At 40.7% G+C, this 19,429-nt stretch overlaps 1 protein-coding gene across 15 annotated transcripts in view; it reads left to right on the top strand.

The window, feature by feature from the left end:
* Positions 1-19,429, top strand: part of pacs2 (phosphofurin acidic cluster sorting protein 2) — a 72,646-nt gene that overhangs the window by 46,876 nt on the left and 6,341 nt on the right. For 5 of the 15 annotated variants that reach the window (XM_080784623.1, XM_080784614.1, XM_080784628.1 and 2 more), the window contains 18 exons: positions 947-1,109; positions 2,616-2,692; positions 4,734-4,814; positions 6,774-6,842; positions 6,984-7,135; positions 7,958-8,048; positions 8,362-8,433; positions 8,617-8,741; positions 9,323-9,455; positions 10,106-10,210; positions 10,343-10,449; positions 10,919-11,073; positions 12,223-12,333; positions 13,301-13,409; positions 14,352-14,384; positions 17,229-17,271; positions 17,410-17,452; positions 18,505-18,676. In XM_080784623.1, the coding sequence (XP_080640749.1) occupies positions 947-1,109; positions 2,616-2,692; positions 4,734-4,814; positions 6,774-6,842; positions 6,984-7,135; positions 7,958-8,048; positions 8,362-8,433; positions 8,617-8,741; positions 9,323-9,455; positions 10,106-10,210; positions 10,343-10,449; positions 10,919-11,073; positions 12,223-12,333; positions 13,301-13,409; positions 14,352-14,384; positions 17,229-17,271; positions 17,410-17,452; positions 18,505-18,676 (1,841 nt within the window). Of the gene's footprint in view, positions 1-946; positions 1,110-2,615; positions 2,693-4,733; positions 4,815-6,773; positions 6,843-6,983; positions 7,136-7,957; positions 8,049-8,361; positions 8,434-8,616; positions 8,742-9,322; positions 9,456-10,105; positions 10,211-10,342; positions 10,450-10,918; positions 11,074-12,222; positions 12,334-13,300; positions 13,410-14,351; positions 14,385-16,371; positions 16,794-17,228; positions 17,272-17,409; positions 17,453-18,504; positions 18,677-19,429 lie in introns of those variants that run through there. The other 10 variants (XM_080784624.1, XM_080784621.1, XM_080784619.1 and 7 more) reach the window with 9 other exon arrangements.

Raw genomic sequence — 19,429 nt, 5'->3', positions numbered from 1 at the left:
ACAACGTGTCAATGTAGATTGGCTAGTTGAACTACTCAAAAAGGCAACGAAGTTTAGGGATAAGGGGTTTAGCGGTGACAAAATGGAGCCCTCAGTGCCTTAACCCTTATCCCTAAACTAGTTGAACACATTTTTTCAAATTACCGGTAGTAAAAATAAAATAAAAGGCAAAGAACATGGCTTCGTGTGCGGTTAGGTTTCTGTTTTTTAGGGACAGGGTTAGTAATGGGGCGAGTCGGACCAACATGCCGTCGTAATACTGATGCTGACCCAGTGGAACAAGATTGGAAGGCTGGCCTCGGGAGACTACTTAAATTTCTACTGCTCCACTGGAGCTGCTCAGCAACTAATAACTAGAGTAGTAATGGATGTACACGACAGCATGAGGTGTGGAACTGTAATAGTAAAAAGCAGGGTGTTGCTGAGCAATCCCAGGACAAAGTAAGATCAAATAAATAAGAAAACAGGCACCTGGAAATTCTTGGGGGGGAAAATACGTCGCTGAAATGTCACTTTGTGTCAATCCTTGATTTATACTGAATGAGCAAAAACAATGCTTTCCCTTTGCGTGTTTATCCCACATCTATCAAGCTTTAATGTAGCAGACAATGCTTTATTAAATAATATGAACCAGACACCACCAGAATGAATTAATTAATTTCTGCTTGAACTGAACAGTAAGCAACTTTGTTTTTACAACTCCTCGAATGTAACTACTGCAGCAGTGGTTCATTAAGCATGCAGTAAAAAGTGTGACCTCGTATGGTAGTAATGTAGTAGAGGAAGTGTCTTGTTTATTCAGCAATTCTCAATCTCTTTCTTCCTTCCTTCCACCTCCTCCCATGTTTGCCTCCATCTTGATCTCTAAACCCTCAATCTCCATCTCCACCTGCCTCTCCCTCCCTCACTCCCTCCTTCCCTGTCTCTGTTTTGCTCCCACCCGCAGGTGATGCAGCACCCCACAGAGGGGGGACAGGTGCTCCCACTGTGCAGCAACCAGAAGGATACGCTGGGCAAGGTGGCAGAGATCTGGATCTTCTCCTTGTCTAGTCAGCCTATCGACCATGAAGAGGCTGCACTGCAGGGAGGCCAGAAGATCAAATGCTCTGGTACGCTTTGGTTGTGTGTAATACCCCACCCCTCCCCCCCCCCGACCCATCAGCACAGGTTAAGAAACGGAACACCGTATTATAATCACCCAATCCCTTTACCAGCATAATGACAGCCGTTTTCATCCTTATCTCCGTATAATTGGTCCTCATTGACCATGTGCACACCGCGACCATCTTGCCAGCAAGGTGGTAACTTATTCCCATTGACAGCCCATACATCCAAACTGAAAAGTCATATCTGATTATATTAAACAACGTCCAACTCACCAATCAACATTGCAGCTGTATGAAAAGCTTTTTCTATCTGCAAAGTGTTTGTTTCATAATATATCAGATAGTGGAGGTGAACGGAACACTGAATGCATTCTCTTTGGATCGAATAGTAATCTCAGCAAGGCAAACGGCTTCTCAGTTAAAGTGGGTGACAATATTATCACAAGAAAAGAGGAAATTACCTACCTAGGCTCCATCCTGGAGGCAAATCTTCCAAAAAGATTCCTGTACACTAGGATCTCCTCACTGCCATCACTGGTCAGCAAAAATACTTTGAAGACTCCTAACAGGAGCCCTTATGTGTGCTCCTAGTTGCTGCCCTATGCGCCAGCCGGCGTGGGGATAAGTAAGTAAGTAAGTAACAGGAGCCCTCATACAAGGTTTCACCTCATGGTACCACAGCACCTCAAATGCCCTAAAAACAAGGCTCCAGACATCCCAAAACAAACTATTCAGGCTACTTACTACTTGGCCTAACTCCCAGAACCCACCTCACCCCCGCTAATTTTCATAGGTTGGAATGGACCTGTCAAAATACTTCAGCAAACCACGTGCAACCCAGATTTGGCTCAAACAAGGGGTTACATTAATTTCACTCCTATGCCTCTAAAATGTGGAACGCCCTACCAACAGCCATTAAGAAATGTCAATCCCAAGCCTCCTTCAAAACCACTCTCCAAGCGCACTTACGGGCGGCTGCCATTCAAAACTGGCTCCTGTAAAAAAGTTAAAGACCCCCCCAATGCTAGCCCCTCTTATGACCAGCTTTTGGTGTCTATGTAACATTGAAGCCAAAAGTGAGGACAGAAAAGTGAAGATGCCAAAAGTGACGCCGGAATGTGATGTATGATGATAAGAGTACCCCTCACTTCACACAGGTGTGATTTTTATAACTGTATTTGATGCAAACAAGTCTTAGTGCTTTTTCTGGTTTTATCCTCGTAGCAGATTTTGTACTGACCTGTACTGTCTTTGAAATGTACCCATTCTACAAACTGTTAAGATTGAAAATTAGTGAAGTGCTCCGTAAGTATGTGACAGGGAGATAAAGGCAGTGATTTCATAGAGCGCTGTGAATACCCTACAGGCCTACACTACTGGACTACTGTATGTCAGGGTGTATTTCAAACTCTGGCTGCAGTCCAAACCTAAAAGCCTTAATGAAATATGCATGATATTTCTTCTCCATGCTCAGCTTGCGTGATCTAGGTTAATGTCTCTCTTCTGCAGCAGATAACTACTCGGAGGAGGAATACGAGAGTTTCTCCTCAGAGCAGGAGGCCAGCGACGATGCTGTACAGGGGCAGGTGAGTTTCTATTTCTGTTAATATGCCTGTTGAGGGGCATAGAGTGGAGATACAGCAACATTCAGGAGTAGGAGTAGCCCAGTGTAGATGTCCTATAGGGACAGATTATTTTGCTGGGCAAGCTTTAAGCTCAAATGCCTGTTGAGAGCAGAGCAAATGAGCAAAGACAGTAATGTACAGCTAATGCAATATTCAGGTGGCTATCAAATGTGGTGTATTTGGTCAGGTGAGTTTACAGGAAAACGACCTATTGAGAGGTAAAGGTTTAATGATACCAAATTCTCCATGTTAGTAGTTGATAATTAATAAAGTAAGTGAGACACCTTGGGAACCAACAGTTCATGAGTCATGTGGCTTGTATGTCAGTTGGTTATCTCTTGTTTCTGTAGCGTGCAGCTTGCAGTATTAAACCCCCTGGACATGACGCTAGTATGTTGCAGGGGCGTAGCCCCAATACAATCTTTAATGAACCCTGATGTCCCAGTCTCAGAGTGGACACTAACCACAAGGCCTCTGAGCTGGTGCGAAGCAGGTCTGTTGGCGTAAAATAACACCTGTTGACACTTGCATTGAGTGGAGACACAACAGAGAATATAGGCTAAAGGTCTTTACACACTGGAGGCGTGATGATAATGATATCATCATTTCAATGATAATGAAATTGTCTGTATTTTTGGGTGAATTAATCGCAGGTACAGAACGCCCGGTGTGAAAGATCATTACAGCCAATAATAATAGTCAGGCTTTTTACTGATCAGCCAGAAGCGTTCTCTAGAAGCATTGAATAGAGATTAGATGATGCATTATTCATGACACTGACTCATTTGATTCAGAGTTAATCATTTAAATATGGACATGACAATAATATCATTAGGGGTCTGATTGATGGATAGTGCTGGAAGCATACAGATTACAAATTACATGAAGTGCAGTACATGGCACATTAAGAATGTTAGGAAATGACATTGAAGCAATTCCATTACAGCCAGATCTCTTGGAGAATCACCCTGAATGGCCTGACAAAATACATTTCAGAAGATGTATTATCTATTCTAAATTTAACAAAACCTGTCGCAAGGTGTCGCCAGTCTTTAGTCTGTACCTTCCTTAGCACAGAGCAAGACTGCTGCTCCCTTTGGGCCCATCTCACAACGCCACGGCGCATGGACAGCCTCAAGGAACCTAGCGCCGTTGTTCCGAATTTCGGAACAACACGGTCGCCTACCACTTCTCTCCTGCTTCTTTCTATCACCACCGCAATCTTTTACACTGCTCGCACAGCACTCGATATAACCTTTTAACTACACGGGTGACACACTCCGCTCAGTGGCAGCGGTGGCCGAACGGTTTGCGGAGCGGTCTTGATATCGGAAGGTCGCTAGTTCGTATCCCCGGACCGGCACCTTAAAATGACCACCGCTGAAGTGCCCTTGAGCAAGGCATTGAACCCCTACCATGAAATGTTCTATGAGCAGGGCCTGGCTTTAAACCAGTTCTTGAGCTTAGTCCAGTTACCCTGGGTAAATATAGTATCTTTGCTTTGCTTTGCTTCCTCCACTACCTTCTTCGCCGTGCCAGACAAATATAACAGGGTTTTTCGAGTCCCATTCAGCCCGGGACGGGGGAATTAGCAGCCACAACGTTACATGCGTTAGCGTCATGCGGTATTATACAACATGGAATGCACGGATCCCCACGGATCAATCTACTGTATCTATCTATCTATCTATCTATCTATCTATCTATCTATCTATCTATCTATCTATCTATCTATCTATCTATCTATCTATCTATCTATCTATCTATCTATCTATCTATCTATGACAATCTATCTAGCTTACTGTATATGATAATAATTTTGTTCCCACATTCAACCCAACTTCCCAAGATCATCTGTTAACAATTCCCTCCCAATAAATGTGATCTATTATATCGTATTACCCACACTGTACATAATTTCCTGTTCATATATTAGAACGGGTAAGGCCCTAGTAGGTAAAAACTTTAATCAGACATCCTTCTCATTCATGTGTGCTGCCAGGATCTTGAAGATGATGAGTATGATGTGAGGAAGCCAAAGAAACAGAGGAGGTCCATTGTAAGGACCGGTTCCATCACCAGAGTAAGTGATCAAATCAGCCCTATTGTATACTTTGTTGTGTGACAGTATCGTACAAAAGTAGGCGATCTACAGTACAAGCTCACGTTGATTGTGACGCTTTGAGCATACAGATTGCCTGAGATAACATTTAATTCATTCAAATGAGTTCCGTATTTCAGCTTCAAGGAACCATTGGGTACCAGATCACAGCCACATTCACCACATTTTGTTAGTCACAAGTGTATCTAAATCTTGAATTTTTTATTTCCATTTCACGAAAATTCCACCTCTATAAATGGTTTATATTATATGGTTTAAATTTATATTACACTTTGGTTTCATCCAAAGCGCTTTACATAGATTGTGCATTGCCTTCACCCATTCACACACACACACACACACACACACACACACACACATTCATACACCGATGTCAGAGGAAAACCATGCAAGGCACCAACCTGCATATCGGGAGCAATTTGGCCCGGGGGTTCAGCGTCTTGCTCAATGACACATCTTTGGGGAGCCCGAGATCGAACTGGGAACCTCACAGTTCCCATCCGGCCGCTCTACCGGCCACTCTTCGCCTGAGCCACTGCCGCCCCTTAGTATAAGTTCACAATGCGTCGCATTGTGACACGCTGTGAACTTGTACATTTGGTATTTTAGCTATGAATACAGGTCTAGAGTCCAAAGGGAAGCATGCACATCACAAAGAATTCTACAGGTGCTGAACTTAGAATACTTATAGTGAAAAAGGATGGCAGTTGCACACTGATCTTGAGCTCCCAGGCACTTTATTTGCAGAGTAGAATGAATACATGTCTACCTTGAGATTTTGACATGCCTATTGCTGTGCTTTGTTTGGACACAAAAAGTTTGAATACCACCGACTGCTGTGAATGTGTCAAACCCTGTTCTGAACAGAGACAATCATTACCTCATACCTGACGAAGACCTGGAAGGGTCGAAACATTACCTTAATAAAGTTACCTGGAAGCTGAAATACAGTGTGCGGACTGCCTTCCTTTTTCCAATGATTGGATACTGACACTGTAGATCCTAATAGGCATTGCTACACAAGTAAATTACAATGTTGTTGTGATAATCCTCCCTACTATAGAGTGTGCTGACCATATAAGGAGTTCCTCCCTGTTCCCAGTTAACCCATGGGGTCAAAAAACCTTAGGTTTCATTTTTGGCTAGGTGGCCCAGCCTTCATCCAATCAGGATAGAGAGGGGCCTTCCACCAATCATGATCGAGCGGGTGCGGGCCTTGATGTGTGTGCTGTTGGCCTGTCGCGTGTCCCCCCACTGTAGTGCGTGCATGTGCACATCTTGTTACCGGGGCAGACCGCAGTGTTTCCAAATCACCCAAATCACTGAATGCTCCTTTAAAGCATACTGGACAGAGAAAATCCATCATATTATTGTTCCTCAGATCAATACTAACCTCAGTTTTACCATGTATGTATGGCTTGTGCTCTACAGTATATGGATGCCACAGTAATACCACAGTACAGTAGGCCACAATTTATTTGTCTTGGACCCATGTATTTTTACCGTTGCTTATTCCTAATACTTATGCCATCAAATTATCTGAAAATGTATAGCATAATTACAAATTATTGGTGTAGTTAATCTTGCACGTAATTGCCAGTGGTCAAATGCTTAATAAGTTGCCCAGGGCTGTTATACTGTAGTTATTATTCTGGCTGGGAAGCAGTAAAAATTGATGCACCGGAAAGGAGATGAGGCATGTTGCTTGATTATTGATTTACATGAACACACAGAGGTGGATCAATGTCCATCCAGCCGGTCAGTGAAAATTACGGAAATGGAGCGGCTACTTCATGAACCATTACATGTTATATATATCCGGTATATCCTGTATCAGGTAAGTAACGTGAATGTTGATGTAGACTAGTATGTACGGTTAAATGACTGACATGCTTGTGTTTTCCATGTCCTCTTCTTTAGCAGCAGAACTTTAAGCAACGGGTTGTGGCTCTGCTCAAGAGGTTCAGGGTGACCGATGAAGTGGGTGAGGTGGGTGTCATTTTCCTAATATATATACCGGTATATAAAATCCTCAGTGTTGCAAATGGTTATATTAACAATGGGGATATGCACTGTGTGTGTGTGTGTGTGTGTGTGTGTGTGTGTGTGTGTGTGTGTGTGTCTGTCCAGGTGCTGGACTCGGAGCAGGATCCAGCAGAGCCTCCTCCTGAAGTGGAGGAGGACCTGGACCTGGAGAGTCTGGACTTTGAGAACCCTAGCGACAGTGGACCTGAGCTAGATGATGACGACAGCGTCCTCAGCACCCCGAAACCTAAACTCAAGTGAGCGGAACGCAGCCGTTATGTTATTCACTGATTCTCAACGTCTGTCCGACCAGGGTTCAAACTTCAAATGGACCCTTAAGGGTCTATAACTCAGTTACAGACCCACTGTGTTTGGACCCACTGGTGGTCCTCGGACCTGATGTTGAGAACCAGGTGTATAATTAAGCGATAACTCGTTTACCAAACTTGGCAACATAAAAACCATAGACATATCGCAATTAAAACAGTTTTTTGTAATTTCATTACAAGAATGTTTCCTTTAAGAAAGCAGTGGTTGCTTTGTCGTCCTATTAAGGCGTGACTTGTCCCTGGAGAAATCACTATCCACTCCTCCATAGTTAAGCTCCCATGAAGATTGAAGTTCACCTTACATTTTCAACCAATCAGATTCCATGATTTGACCAATATGCAATTTAGGCATTTAGCAGACACTCTTATCCAGATTGACTAACAAGTGCGAGATTGGAAAAAGTAGAGTAAGCATGACCTCTAGACAGTCAATGTCAAAATGTTTGACGGAACGCAAAAGATCCACCAGGGAGAAATTCACCAAGAGTTTCATTACAAAATGTTCCCATGGACATGGAATATTGGAATTATAAAATGACATGAAGTTAATACAAATCAGATGGTTTAAATCTGTTACATTTGCTGCTTTTACAATCTCAGCACTCTATATTTGATTAAAAGATTAACTGAGGATTTTTGTATATATTTGGAATAGAACACTTGGAACTAATGATACTATGAATACTGTGAGGGATGATGTAACACACTCCACTGGATCACAGCATGTTCAAAGTATGTCCCTGTTTTCAGGCCATATTTCGAGGGCCTCTCCCTCTCCAGCTCCCAAACCGAGATTGGGAGTATCCACAGCAGCCGGAGTCACAGGGAGCCTCCTAGCCCGGTGAGACATTATTTACTACATGAACCCTGGTGTCCCTATTCTGGGACAATCAGTCCGCAAAAATAGCCAGTCTACATGCAAATCCTTTAAGTACACATACATTTCACTTCTGTACCCCCTGGCTAGGGAATTCTAAGACTGTCCTAGCCAGTCTGGGGATTCAAGCTGTATAAACCAACATAACATTTATGCTTATATGGACTGTCTGACTTATGGAAACGTTATTCTGCTAGTAGTAACGTGGCTGTGTACAATGAAGTATATTTTGCCATTAGCCTAGTGACAATTTCTCTGTAACCTGTTACTGTTCCAGAATGACCCCGACAAAACCAAGTGTGGCGGTGCCAAATTCCAGGGGGACAGTGTCTCTGATAATGTCTCTTTTGTGAGTATTAGACAAAACAAAGCGCCTTGTGTAAGTTGTGTTACTGACATAGTGTCAGTTATTTGTACTTGATGCTACACAGTGTCTCTCCAATAGGCAGCCACAGATAAGATAGTTTCTTATCCTATTAAGTACTACTCCATCTTGCTTGCTCTGTCTCTCTGATTGCTTGCTCTCCCATAGGAGGTACCGGAGGCAGTGACTCCAACCACAGAGCTGGAAATGGACACCATGGACACATTTCTTGAGAGACTGCCCCCTACTGGCAAGATGACCAAGACAGAGTCCCTCATCATTTCATCAAATAGGTAAATTATCACTTATTTCTATTGCTTTTACAAAATGTTGCTTTAATAAACTACAAAATGTACAGATCATACAAAACAATGCAATACACTAAAACAAGAATGATCCCTCCATTGCCAGTTAAATGAGTTTAGGCATAGGCTACCTCTTTCCTTTTCCTAACCAACACCTTAAAACGATGTAGGTTCAATCTTTGTTTGATGGGCACAATACGTTTGTGACCTCGATAGGAGTCTGAGATGATCCCTCTCAAAGCAGCCAGGCCTATCTAGCCAAAAACCTACTGCAGGCATTTACTTTCCTCAGCACCTATCAAAAATGTGCATCTCTCATATCGTTTTAGTACAGTAAAATAGCAATGTGGTCCTAAGAGACTTGGATTCTGCCTCCCTCATGGTGCTGTAGTCTTTTAGCAATCCATTATTAAGATTTCTCTCTTCTCTTCTCTTCTCTTCTCTTCTCTTCTCTTCTCTTCTCTTCTCTTCTCTTCTCTTCTCTTCTCTTCTCTTCTCTTCTCTTCTCTTCTCTTCTCTTCTCTTCTATAATTTCATCAACCATTCTCCCCCTGCTCATTTCCTTACAGGCAGGAACCTAAGATACCAGGAAGGCGAGGCAGGAGTACATCGCTTAAGGAGCGTCAGCCTAGCAGGCCACTGAATGAGAGGGCCAACAGCCTGGACAATGAACGCTCCCTTGACACACGCTGCCATCTACAGGTAGAAGCAGAGAACAACAATCTGACTCCAGAGCTTAGTAGACAGTTAAATTAGCCCCACAGTCCCACACTAGAGAATAATTTGCCCAATGTTGTATCCAATTTCCTCTCCCGACAATCATAGGGGCGTACCCCCTTCAAGGCTGGTTGGAACCTATTATCTGCCCCATGGATCCTCTAGTGTGAGGTTCACAGACATAATCTTATATCACTGACTTGATCAGGTTATTTACTCCTGTCCAGTATTTCCGCTCTGTTAAAACTGTTGGTTACATTTGTACACTGTCAGGGTTGCAATGTATAAATGAACACTGAGGATTGGATGTGGGTTATCTCCTGTCAGATGATTGCATGAAGTAAATCTTTAATATCCATCCTTTCATATCATGTCAAGTCAGAGTAGCCTGCTGCCACTGTAGCCGGTGTCTGGATAAGCAGAAGATATAGATATCTGGATGGATGGATGGAATTTCAAAAGTAGCATTATTCAATCATATAGCCCTGATTTGATCCCTGTTTTTTGGCAGAGAAACTACTGTAGTTTCATGCCATACAGTTATTATAGTACCATGACTAAACAGCTTTTTTATGGGTTGGGGGTGCATGCCGACACCAGAGGATCATCACTCTAAAGTCCTCTTTCCTCTCCAGATCCCAAGGAAAACTGTGTATGACCAGCTGAACCACATCTTGGTGTCAGACGACCACCTCCCTGACAGCATCATCCTCATCAACACCTCAGACTGGCAGGGCCAGGTGAGGAATAAGAGATAAAAAAAAATACATTGTGCGTGAAGAGCAGCCTACACGCATAATTGAGATTGACACATTTTATAATTTAGTAAATTCCATATATCCAATGTCTCTCCTCTCCTGTCCTCCCCTCAGTATCTCTCGGACATCCTTCAGAACCATCATCTTCCGGTGGTCTGTACCTGCACCACAGCGGACATCCAGGCTGCTTTCATCACCATTGTGTCGCGCATCCAGAGATTGTAAGTCACGTTCTCATAAAAGAAAACAAGTTACACTTTGCTTGTTATTCCCTGCAATTCACTTTACAGGTGTAATGGCATTATGCTCCCTGTGCTATACTTAGGCACACAGAACCGGTTTATAATATCCAATATATGTTGGATAATGGATACCTATGCATAGTATACATTGCCTGTTATTGTCCATAATATGTCTTATGACCCCTAACCTTCCGTTGCATTTGTAAGACTCACTGTGCTATCTTGAATGCATCTATGGACTATTTAGTGTATGTGTATCTGGCCATTTGCTTTTATTTTACGGTATATCAATTGTACTTTGTGTGAGGTCCTGTCAGGATGTACAAAGAAACTCTGTAATTTATCAATACAGTATGTCCCTGAAAAATCACCAAAGCGTTTCCTGTACAGTATATTCACTTTACCTGGTGATTCAATGTGCTTGATGTTCTTTGTTTTCTCTCCCTAGTTGTAATTGTAACTCCCAGACGCCTATACCAATAAAGATAGCTGTGGCTGGGGCTCAGCACTACCTCAGTGCCGTCTTAAGGCTGTTTGTGGACCATCTCTCTCATAAGACGCCTGACTGGCTGGGCTACATGAGGTTCCTTGTCATCCCTCTAGGTTAGTTGTAGCATGGAACAAATAGTCACTGTGAGGTGGAAAACATCTATCTCCATATTTCTTGTTATGTCCTACTTCAACGCATGGCGGATTTACGCCCCCCATTAAACCAATCAACATTAACTATAAACACACCAATGGTTAGAAAAGATGGAGGACCTTAGCGTAATAGGACACCACACAAAACAGTTTATGGTTCTTTATTTCTTACCCACATGATAAACAAGATGAATAAACCTTGGGAGATTAAAATCAACCAAGGCACAAAAGGGCTTAGTTGAGATGCCAGACAAACAAAGGAGGGGGGACTAGCCCAACCCTGTCAAAACTAGCCCCCTCCCTAATTAAAAAACAAACTAATGAAACTAAAATAAACTAAAACAAGCCTAAACGCACTGGTTATGTCTGTGTACTGAACAGCTTTTGAAGCAGTTGTTAGGGGGGGGCTGCAACAATCAGAGACGGGCTGAGGTGTGCCAGCCTGGTGAGAGAGGAGACGTACAGTAATTAGGTCATTAAAGGCACAGCCACATACAGTAGAGTAGATGATGACATGGCCTTGCGCAACATCGCGCATATCAAAAATAGCTGATCTACCAGCACACAGCACTTAACATTTAAGTGAAATTAAGTCTGTGTTGAGTTATATGATTATTAAACCAATGAAAAGTACTGACTACATATGTTATGTTATGTATGTTATGTTTATTTATTTGGCATACACAATACAATCACATTGCACAATTGTACAATTTGTGTTGCTTAGAGTGGTAGTTTTCAACAACTGCCCACAGGAGACTTTTCTAAAAATATGAGAAAATAAAAAGTACAAAAAAAGAATACAGTACTAGTAATATTTTACAGCTAAATCATACCCATTACATTAAATTAACTAATTAAGTTAACAAAAGTAGTCATTCAGTTATCCAGTCAACATAGTTCTACATTGGACCAATTGGAACGCAGATTATCTTTCTCCATTACCTGAAAATTTACTGTTTTGGTTTCTGTCCGACAGCAATGAAATATTACTTAGATATTATTGACTTTACTATCTGCTATATCCCTCCTGACTATGTGAAGTTGATAAAATACAACAGCTAAAACAACATCTGATTAGATTATATGTTTCTCCTGGACTGCATTCAGGAGCCCATCCAGTCTCTAAATATCTGGGCACCATCGACTATCGCTACAACAGCTTATTCCAGGATGCAGCATGGAGGGACTTGTTTCACAAACCTGAGGCCCCTGTCGTGGGTAGGACACACTATGAATGTTTCGTTAGACATAGTGAAGTATTCATTATACAGATTATTATTTGTCTGGCTATTACAGTTATATTTACTGTTCCTTGCTTTTGTTGTTGCTATGTGTTCATGACAGATATTTTCATTTACATTTCTATATTATATTCAGTATTTCTTTGTTTGCTGTTATGTCTTTCTCTACATAATATATACATTATGTATATGTAAATGATTTAATGCTATTTATGTACATATGCTGTATACACACTATATATTTGATAAAATATAGATGAGCTGAGCTGTGGTCGTATTTACTGTAAGACTACTTTGAGCGTTCTTTCACCTTTATACTACACTGAGATATCAAGTTTAAGATAATTAATGCATTATCAATAATATGTGTAAACACACACACACACACACACACACACACACACACACACACACACACACACACACACACACGCACACACACACACACTAACCCTGTAAAACCCAGATTAATTTCTACTTGCAAAAAATTGATTTCAACCTTACTACTACTTTTTACTACTAGGACTTATCAGAGGAAATTATGTAAAATAAATATATATTATTTTTGAAAATTTAATTAAATTAAGTTAATAATTTACATTTGGGGGATATCTTTCACAATAATATATAAAACATGTTCTAGACATTCTAATGATCACAACAAAACATATATTACAGCTATTTTACTTACTTTTAAGTAAGGTCAAAGGTCATTGGTTAAAGAAAATTCCAGTCCAGAGATTTTGTGTGAATTTCAGCCTCTGTGGGGGGTATTTATATGCAAATATCATGACCAATGGCATTGCAATGGTGATGTTTAGGTGAAAAAATAACATAAGAAAATATATTATTTAATGAATGAATTAAAATATGTTGTATTATTGCAACGCTGGGTGTTACAGGGCTAAGCAGGAGAAGAATAGCAATTGTTCTGTTCTATACAGTACAGGAGGACCCAGATGTGGTTTCCCGGGTAACGCAGTACATGGTGGGAGCGAACGGAGCCCACCAGCTCCCCATCGCTGAGGCCATGCTCACTTACAAACACAAGAGGTACATTGATGTACAGTTGTCTCTCTTGACTATCACAGAGTCCAGTGTATTTTATAACTCAGTGATTCTCAAACCGTTTCCTGTCAAGGACCCCCAAATTACTGTATTCAGCCACAGACCACCATCTGAGACTATTTTGTGCCAGGGACCAAAATACAAGATTTATGTTGTTAAAATGTTGCAAAGATATTCCAAATGTAAAATTGCTTTCAAGATTGTTTTTGAAAGAGGTAGATCTACAAGATGTATGTGTGTAGGGTTAAAGTGGTTGAACTGAATTTGGTGCTATATTAACTAATTTTATGGGGGACCCCCCCTCTGTGACCCCTGGGGATTCCGAGACCCCCCTGTTAAAACAGTACAGATTCAGAACCATACTCAGTATTTATGACTTAACAGACACTCAAATGCGGGGTATTTTTTTAATTTAATTGTATTGTTATTTTTGGCGGGGGTTAGAGCGCTACTTTTGAGGATTTGTCTAACAAATGCTTTTAATGCTGAGCCTATGTTTGTTTGTTTGGTTTGTACTTTCAAGAGGGGGTTGGAAATATTCAAGGGCACCCAAAATACACTTTGAAGTGTTGTTTTCCTTGGTGTCACTCTGCAACCCCACTGAGACCTCAGTGTTAATGAACCCACAAAGGGATACTGCAGGTGTGTCTAAAACGGAAAACACATTTCATTGGTACACAACCCCCTTTTGAAAGGAACTAAACTAAACTAAAGCGAGCTGAAAATGTCATGTCACTAATGACGTTGAATATTTACTAGTGTCTGAGTTTGTGTGTGGGGGTTAATATCTGATATGTGATGTGAGTCTCGAATATCTAATATGTGATGTGAGTCTTGTCCTCTAAACATCACTGTCTTCTCCATCACTGTGTGCGTGAATAACATATTTTCCTTTTTTGTGTTTATTTTCTTTTCTTTTCTTTGAAGGAAAAAGAGCTTTCATTTTGATTTTGCAGTAAGGTATTGTGGTCTGCTTCAGTCTGTTTGTCTTCCTCCTCTCTGGTGATTCATGCGCTTTTCTGTGTTGGACTCCCCCCACCCCCTTTCTATATGTGTCTGTTACTTGTGCTGCAGCTCGCCACTTTAACAGTCTCCAAGTAACACACACGCACACACGCGCGCGTGCACACGCGTGCGCCTATAAAACCTGTACATATTACATATTGCTTGTGCACTCCACATACAAAGTCGTACTATCTATTAAGAAGGGATAATATATAACTCTGACCCCTAGCCCATGGTCGAAACACTTTACAAGATTTATTATTGAGATTACTGAGAACCCAAACACTAATGAAGCATGAGATTGAGGCACTGTTACAGTATAAAAAAACACAGGGTATTTTTAACCAAATCTTCTACTTTTTGTGTGATAGAAATATCTCTGAAGACATTTTATACATAGATTTTGTGTCCTATAGACTTTGTTTAACAACTAAAGATATTATAATTTAGAGTAGGGCTGCTTTTGATTAATTGAATAATCAAGAAGCATTTTTAATCTTAATGTAATTAAATAGAAATGCAAGAATCCAAATTAGTCTGATTAAGACCTATTTTATACTTCGTCAATCAGTACTACGGTGTCACACAAAAATTGTGATGCGATGTGCTGCGATTTACTATTTTTTGGTCTTTTTGAAAATATATTTTAAATTATTTTATGTTTTATTAACATAAATATCTAGGTTTACTTTCTTCAACGTGGAAGGAAATTATTCGGGTGCAGTCACAATGCTACCAGACTATTAGACTTTTACAGTAGTGAACCTCCAATCTGTTGTTGATCAGAGTAAACAAATTCTGCAAACAAACCTAAAATATACCCACATTCTGGAGCTGAAGTTATTTTTCCGCTCCATATAATTATGAAGTCACGGTTGAACAAAGAATGCTGATAAGGTGGCAGGATGCCAGTTACAGTACAATGATGAACCCTCTCCTCCCTCCTCTGGAGTCTCTCAGCTCTTTCCTAATCCCTACTTCATCCCTGTTTGTGACCCTCAACACGCTTTGGGACATTCATGTCTGTCTGCTATTGTCTCATAAAGACTGATAAATATATATATATATATACAGTATTAAAAAGATTGGAGATGAAAGGTTTCTTCTGGCATAATAGGTCCATTTGAATATGGATGGAGAAGATTCTTGTCCCATCTTCAGTGTGTACAGTACACAAACCAGCAAGTGCATATACAGTACATGCATAGTCCGCTTAAGGTTAGAGGTCAAATAAGTTCACTTGAGTATTATGTGCTGGTGTTAACGTCACACTAATCATCATTTGAATTCATTCATAATAAATCTCTTTCAATCCTCACAGTTTTAATGACGACTATAATTATGCAGCACTTTTCTTAACAAGTGTGTCGAGTGCTATAAAATTAAAAGGAGCAATGTAAACGCATTTATCAGCTGTATTACTGCTGCTGGCTATACTAAAGCCCACTCAGCTGAGCACAAATAGCAACAGCGACATTACATACTGACACCAACCCATTCATAAATATCGATAACACTTTGCTTGATGGTCTGTCTAAAAGCCTTATTCGGTGGGTTCCAGAATGTCTTGTTCTAGAACTACATTTTAAACTCAGCCTGGAAAATGCATGCATTTCGTATTGTCCAGAGTTATTAGTGTGCTTTACGATTACATCGCACATTTGAACAAAGACGAACAGTAATGATGTTCCACAAAGATCACATGCTGAGTCATGAGCCATTCCTGCGAGTTGAGATGAACGCGCATCACATACTGTACATACCCGGCAGACATTTGGCTGTTTCTCCCTCTGGCTGCCCTGGCAGTGATTTTGGCAGGGTTTGTGTTGTGTTGTGACAAGTTGAAAAAAAGAACAAGAACCCTGGCCTGGATTGCATACTGTACCTACTGTAGAGACTGTCTTCTCGCTCATTCTTTCTCTTTCTCTCTCTCTCTCTGTAGTCTCTCTGTTTCTTCCCTGGGGGGGCGATGGCAGGTTTCTTCAAGGCAAGAGCACCAACCTTTTACCGCCATCAAGTCATCAAGTTTTGACATATGTCAGATTAGCCTAAATGATATTTCCATTCAGGCTATTTTTCTGGTGCCTATCAGGAAAATAGTTCAGTGAGTGCTTTCTAGACGTACTGTAGTGATGCACTACCAATCTCAGGTAGTGCATGGAACCAGGAATAGTACTGTAGGTTGCTGCTCTTCCTTCTCACCCGCTCTGTCCTATCACGTACCTCTTGGTTGAACTTACTTATGCAGCTTCTCTTCAGCCGTTCCACTTATCTGACGGACATGCTGACTCCTGAATGCTGTTCAGTTGGACTTGTTTGTTGAATTGGTTTTGGTCCCTGCAGTGGTGGGATAGCTTTAGCTTGCATGCCTTGCTTTTTGCTTGTCTGTAGTGGTGGGGAGTGAATGAAGGGGTGGGGGTTAGATATAATTATTTAACAGGGGTTCTCAAGCCAGGCGTGGCATCAAATGAAGCATGCTCTGTCCTCAGTGTTTGAATGTTGTAATCATGTAGTGTTCATTTTCCACTATTCACATACTGGAAAACAAAGTAGTCCAGATGTCAAAGATACTAACCATAGATCCTAGTACTACTAACTTTAGATTCTGTTGGCGTTTGTGCATTACAATCTTTTACTTTGCAGAAATTAGTAGCTTTACTGTAGAAACGCTTCTGGGACATAGTGCTTTTTGGCCACATTTGGACTTTCCAATTCTCTTCCATTTCAAGACATATTTTTCCTCTTCTTGCCTCCTTTATCTCCTGTATTGCCTGTTTGGGCACCTCTGCCTCTCCACAGCCCAGATGAGGACTCATGTCAGAAATTCATTCCTTTCGTTGGGGTAAGTCACTACTCTGCCTAGAATACCTAGATGGAGTCATATTCGTGCCATTTTCCTGTAAGGCCTTTTGTGGGATTTAGTACAACTGTTGCTCTATCTGTTTATGCTAATCATTTCACTCCACTTTTAATTCTACAGATGGTGAAAGTAGGCATTGTGGAACAGACATCTGCAACTTCAGGCAAGCCATCAATTCAATACACATTCTCAATGGGTGGTTGCTGTGTGGTGTAGAAATAAATTAAAAAAATATATATATTATTTTTTTAGTATAATATTGCATGCCATTCTCTGCCCTAGACTGTGGGGCGGGCCGAATACAAAGTTGTGGGATCGAGTCTGGCTCATGATCCATGTTGCATGTCATTGCTTTATCACGACCTTCGCCTTTCCATCCCTCCCCACTGTGTTACATATGTATGCAACTACAGTATGCATCCCATGTAATGCCATATAATAATATTTATAATGCAATATAATCTAATTAACTCATAAATACTCATAATGTTTATAATAATAATCACACCACAATTATAAAGCATTTTATAATGGCTTATAAGGGTAGGATTATAATACTTCATAATTGCTGGACACTCACATACATTTTGGCAAGGATGTGATGTACTATAATTCTCAAAGTTGTACTACATTATGCTGAATTATAACTGTTATTGTGTGTGTGTGTGTGTGTGTGTGTGTGTGTGTGTGTGTGTGTGTGTGTGTGTGTGTGTGTGTGTGTGTGTGTGTGTGTGTGTGTGTGTGTGTGTGTGTGTGTGTGTGTGTGTGTGTGTGTGTGTGTTGCGTTATAGTGTGAATAAGTCAATGTGCTTTAAGTAAAGTAATGACATTCCTCAAGGTATACAGTAGGTAGAATTCAATTCTTTACAGATTTAAAGTTTTCTTCCACTTTATTTAAAGCACACAATAACCAACGGTTATAGTAAATTATATTTGCACTATAATGCAGTGATTATACAGTTACAGTGATTATAATGTATTATAATATTATTATAATGTACATCTATGAGAATTATAATACATCTGCTGTGAAATTCGCAGACTGGTGTGACAGTAAAACCCACTCTTCTGTATTATTAGAGTAATCTGCGATTATGAACGCTTCAGTTGCAGAATGTTAATATTTTAGAGGCCCGTAATTTGTATAGTCTGGGTTTGTGACACACTGAGCAATGAACATCGTTCATTTTTCTCCTACTCTCTCGTTGCATATAGTCTGCTGGAATGAAGCCTCTCAACTCTTCTGTCCTTCAGGGGACTCTGACGACGCTGCTCCCATGGGGTCAGCGCTCCTTTCCTCCACTCCTCCACAAGTGTCTCCTGCTCTCAAGGAACCGTCGCCCACACCTCCCTCCTCTCCCTCCATCACCACTGGTTTCTGTTACAGGTATATCATGACGATCTGGTCAAGGACTTTCCCTGCTCCGAGGAAAGATAATACACATGAAAGAATTTCAGCCATTGATATTGATCAGCAATTCTTCTTTTAGGGGAACTGTTGGTCCTCTATCATTAATTAGATTTTATTTTATTTTAATTTTACGTATTGAGCTTTAGCAAATTGAGAAAGGTGGTGCACAGATTATTTACAGGGCAGTGTGACATTCAGAAGTGATGCCACTGTCTTTAACTGTCACATCATAATCATTAAAACCGGGAAAGCATGTCACTTTTGGTTTTTGCGTTGGCTATTAAACAAAAAATAGCAGATATACAAGCTCACCGCACGGCACAAAGTGAGGCACTGTTTCTTGTAGATCTCTGCTGTAGGGAAGAATCCACCTTGACCTAACTCCAAGATGAACATTTTTAAGGAAATGAAGAAAACCTTATATTTTTAAAACAAAACAATACTGCCTCATCAAAGTTGGTGTTGTGACTTTATATATTGTCAATATTACTTGCATGAGAGGGGAAGAGGTGGTGGAGTTAGCTGCTATATCAGACAATTTGAGGGTCCAATGTAGTTAAGAGGTTTTTTACGAAGCGCTTTTTACTACTTTTCATTGGTTAAATCACACAGATAAATAATAATAACAACACTTGGTCATTTCATCCTGGAGCTAAGCTAATAAGAGATGTTAGAAGGGCATCTCTAGTGACCACTGAAGAGATACTGGAGAGATACTGGTTGCTACTT

Source organism: Protomyctophum bolini (assembly GCF_963924005.1).
Source record: "Protomyctophum bolini genome assembly, chromosome: 15".
NCBI classification, from domain to species: Eukaryota; Metazoa; Chordata; class Actinopteri; order Myctophiformes; family Myctophidae; genus Protomyctophum; species Protomyctophum bolini.
This window is presented reverse-complemented; position numbering and strand designations above follow the sequence as displayed.